Genomic DNA, 3,557 nt, shown 5'->3' with positions numbered 1-3,557 from the left:
TGGAAGGAGTCAGTTCTCTCCTTTCATTATGTGGGCATAGGGGATTACATTCAGATCCAAAGAGTTGGCAGCAATCACCTTTGCCCACTGAATAATCTCATCAGTACATTTTTTAAATTTTTTATCAGTATGCATTTATTTTAAAGAAATGAGTTTTGTATTAAAATTTTTGTTCAAACATATTATGTACTTTGCATAACCAGGATAAGATAATATTTCACTGTTTGGTTTTGTTTTCCCTGATAAGCTAATGGCTGCAAATATTTTTTCATATATTTTTTCATTCCTTCATACTTTAGTTCACCTTAATAACATGAATTCTATTAGTATTGCTAAGTATTTGTGATTCAACATTTAGTATTAACATTTGGAACATTGAAACTTCTTGGATGGTGATTAATTCATAGATAACAATTTTTTCTGGATTTCATTAGTTCATCCTTCAATACTTTTTTTGAGAACTTTGAGTGAAGCCTGGAAATGTGTCACAGTACATAAGAACACTTGAAAGCCAGAGGACAGCAATTCAAACTCCCAGCACTCACAATGCTGGGCATTGCTGCACATGCATGTAGCACTGGATTTCGAGGGCAGAGACAAGAGGGTCCTGGGATCACACTGAATCTAGGTGAAATGGCAACATTCAGGGTCAGTAAGAAACTGTCTCAGCAACAGAAAAGATGGGGAGCAGAGCAATAGAGGGAAACATTTGATGTCCTCCTTTGATTGCCACAATTATGTGCACAACACATGCATGCATATACATTGTACACCAAACACACACACACACACACACAATTAAAAAACAAAATATGCAATCTTTCTGTTCTCTCTTCCATAATGTTCTCAGCCCTGAAACTATGTATATACAAGATTATATTGTCTGAGCAAATTGTATTTATATATTTAGGAATGTAATTTTAAAACTGTATGTAATAACAATCAAAGAAAAAGAGGCCAGATTCCATGAAACCAAGAAAAAGTGTGAATGGGGAGAGAGATAACTGGGAGGGATTTAAGGATGGAAAGAGAAAAACGGAAAATGGTGTAACTGTACCTTAAGTTCAAAAATTTTTTAAAATCAGTAAAAAGAAGAAAAGAATCCATGAAATCTCAGTTTTCTCAATACTTACGTAAATGGGAACATTCAGAGGATTCTGAATTTAAGCTTCCAAGAGTGAGGTAATATAAATACTAAGCAAAAGTCCAAGGTACTGTAATTAGCTCAACAAGAACTGGGAAGTTAGCTTGTCTTACCTTCTAACCTATCTCCATACTGTTCCTTAACTTCTACTTTTAATACTTCCAAAAGAGTTAAACACATGGGACCACAAAACCAAACCAGCGCGTCTGAATTCATCCTCCTGGGACTTTCAGAGAAGCCAGAACATGAACCTGTCCTCTTTTCTCTCTTCCTCTGCATGTATGTGGTCACAGTCGTGGGGAACTTGTTGATCATCTTGGCCATCAGCACTGACTCTCACCTCCACACTCCTATGTATTTCTTCCTGGCCAATCTCTCCTTGGTTGATTTCTGTCTAGCTACCAACACTGTCCCTAAGATGCTGGTGAACATTCAAACCCGGAGCAAGTCTATCTCTTATCCTTGCTGTCTAACTCAGATGTACTTTTTCCATTTTTTTGGCATCATGGACAGTGTCTTAATAGCAGTGATGGCTTATGACCGGTTTGTGGCCATTTGTCACCCATTACATTATTCTACTATCATGAGTCCACGCCTCTGTGGGCTGCTGGTAGGTGGCCCATGGGTGTATTCCTGCTTCATCTCCCTTACCCACATCCTCCTCATGGCCCGTCTGGTATTCTGTGGAAACAATGAGCTCCCCCATTACTTCTGTGACCTCACTCCACTTCTCCGACTTTCATGCACAGACACGACAGTAAACAAGATATTTGTGCTTATTGTGGCAGGAATGGTAATAGCCACACCTTTTGTCTGTATCCTCGCCTCCTATGCTCGAATCATCGTGGCCATCATGAAGGTCCCCTCTGTGGGTGGGAGGAAGAAAGCCTTTTCTACCTGTAGCTCCCACCTCTCTGTAGTAGTCCTTTTCTATGGGACCACCATTGGGGTCTATCTGTGTCCCTCCTCTGTCCGCACAGCTGTGAAGGAGAAGGCTTCTGCAGTAATGTACACAGCAGTCACCCCCATGCTGAACCCCTTTATCTATAGCCTGAGGAACAGAGATCTGAAGGGAGCCCTGCAGAAGCTCATCAACCGAAAGATCAGTGCATCTTCCTGATCATCAGAACATTGGGGAGTTTCTGGGCAGATCTAAAGATCTTAGTTCTTCAACTAAAGCTGGGATAGCAAGTGATAAAAGAGTAACCACTTTAAATTCTGAGTTACAGAAACCCAAGAGACAATTGCTAGGTGTCCTTTTAACTATTGTCCTGTTCTAGCTGCTTTTGTTGTCAGTTTGGCACAGCCTAAGATCACCTGGGAAAAGGGAATCTCAGTTAGAGAATTACCTGGGTTTAATTGGTTTGTGTGTTGTGAGGACTTATCTTAATTGCTAGTTGATGTATGACGACCTAGCTCATTATGAGCAGTACCATCCATAGGCCCATGGTCCTGGGATGTGTAAGGAAGTCAACTAAACACTAAACATGAAGGTTTCAGCAAGCTAATGTTGCTCCTCCATGGGTGTTGCTTCAAGTTTCTGCTGAGTGTCCTTTCTGATGTCCTTCAGAGATTTACTGTAACCCTTAAACTTAATTAGGGCCTTTCCTCCTATAAATTGTTTTTTTGTCATAGTGTTTTCCCACAGCAACAAAAAAGGTAACTAGAAAATTCCCCAAATAATTCTGTCTCACACTGTCCTCACCTCACAGAAAAAATATGATGATCATTACAGATTGGATTTTCCCTACTTCAGTGAGATGGAAGGTAGAGACAGCAGAATCTCCACAAGCTCACTGGTTGGTCAGCCTGGCATATGCAATTCATCAAGGGACATTGTCTCAAACAATGTGTGAGATGAGAACCCACATTCAAAGTTATTTTCTGACCTTCACATGTCCACGTGTATACATGTCTCCTCCACATTCATACATAGATATTCATACACTCATCATCATCACCATCATACACATTCACGTATCAATAGAGAAATCTTAAAATAGCAATAAAATAGAATAAATACATATGTCGGTAACATGGACATTTATTAAGATTGTCAAGATTCTGTATTAAGTACAATATTGTAGTAAGGAGGCCACTTGTTCATTTCCCAGTTGCCCAGACTTCTAAAATAACTACACAGAAACTGTATTAATTAATTCACTGCTTGACCAATTACTTAAGCATATTATTATCTAGCTCTTACATCTAGAATTAACCCATCTCCATTATTTTATATTTTATCCAAGGATTGTGGCCTACCTGCAAGGTTTCAGCATCTCTGGCAGTGGCTCTATGGCTTCTTCTTGATTCTGCCTCCTTTCTCCCAGCATTCAGTTTAGTTTTTCCCGCCTAACTTACTCTACCCTATCACAGGCCTAAGTCAGTTTCTTTGCTAACCAATGGTATTCAC

The 3,557-nt window shown here is 39.6% G+C and overlaps 1 protein-coding gene across 1 annotated transcript; it reads left to right on the top strand.

The window, feature by feature from the left end:
• The first annotated feature begins 1,322 nt into the window (after positions 1-1,322).
• LOC101981886 (olfactory receptor 24) lies at positions 1,323-2,264 on the top strand. Its single transcript, XM_005346831.2, has one exon. The coding sequence runs from the start codon at positions 1,323-1,325 to the stop codon at positions 2,262-2,264; it is 942 nt and encodes a 313-aa protein (XP_005346888.1).
• The last annotated feature ends 1,293 nt before the right edge of the window (positions 2,265-3,557 follow it).

This window comes from Microtus ochrogaster, chromosome 5 (assembly GCF_000317375.1).
Source record: "Microtus ochrogaster isolate Prairie Vole_2 chromosome 5, MicOch1.0, whole genome shotgun sequence".
NCBI lineage: Eukaryota > Metazoa > Chordata > Mammalia > Rodentia > Cricetidae > Microtus > Microtus ochrogaster.
Note: the sequence above shows the minus strand (reverse complement) of the source record. Positions and strands in the feature narration are given on the sequence as shown.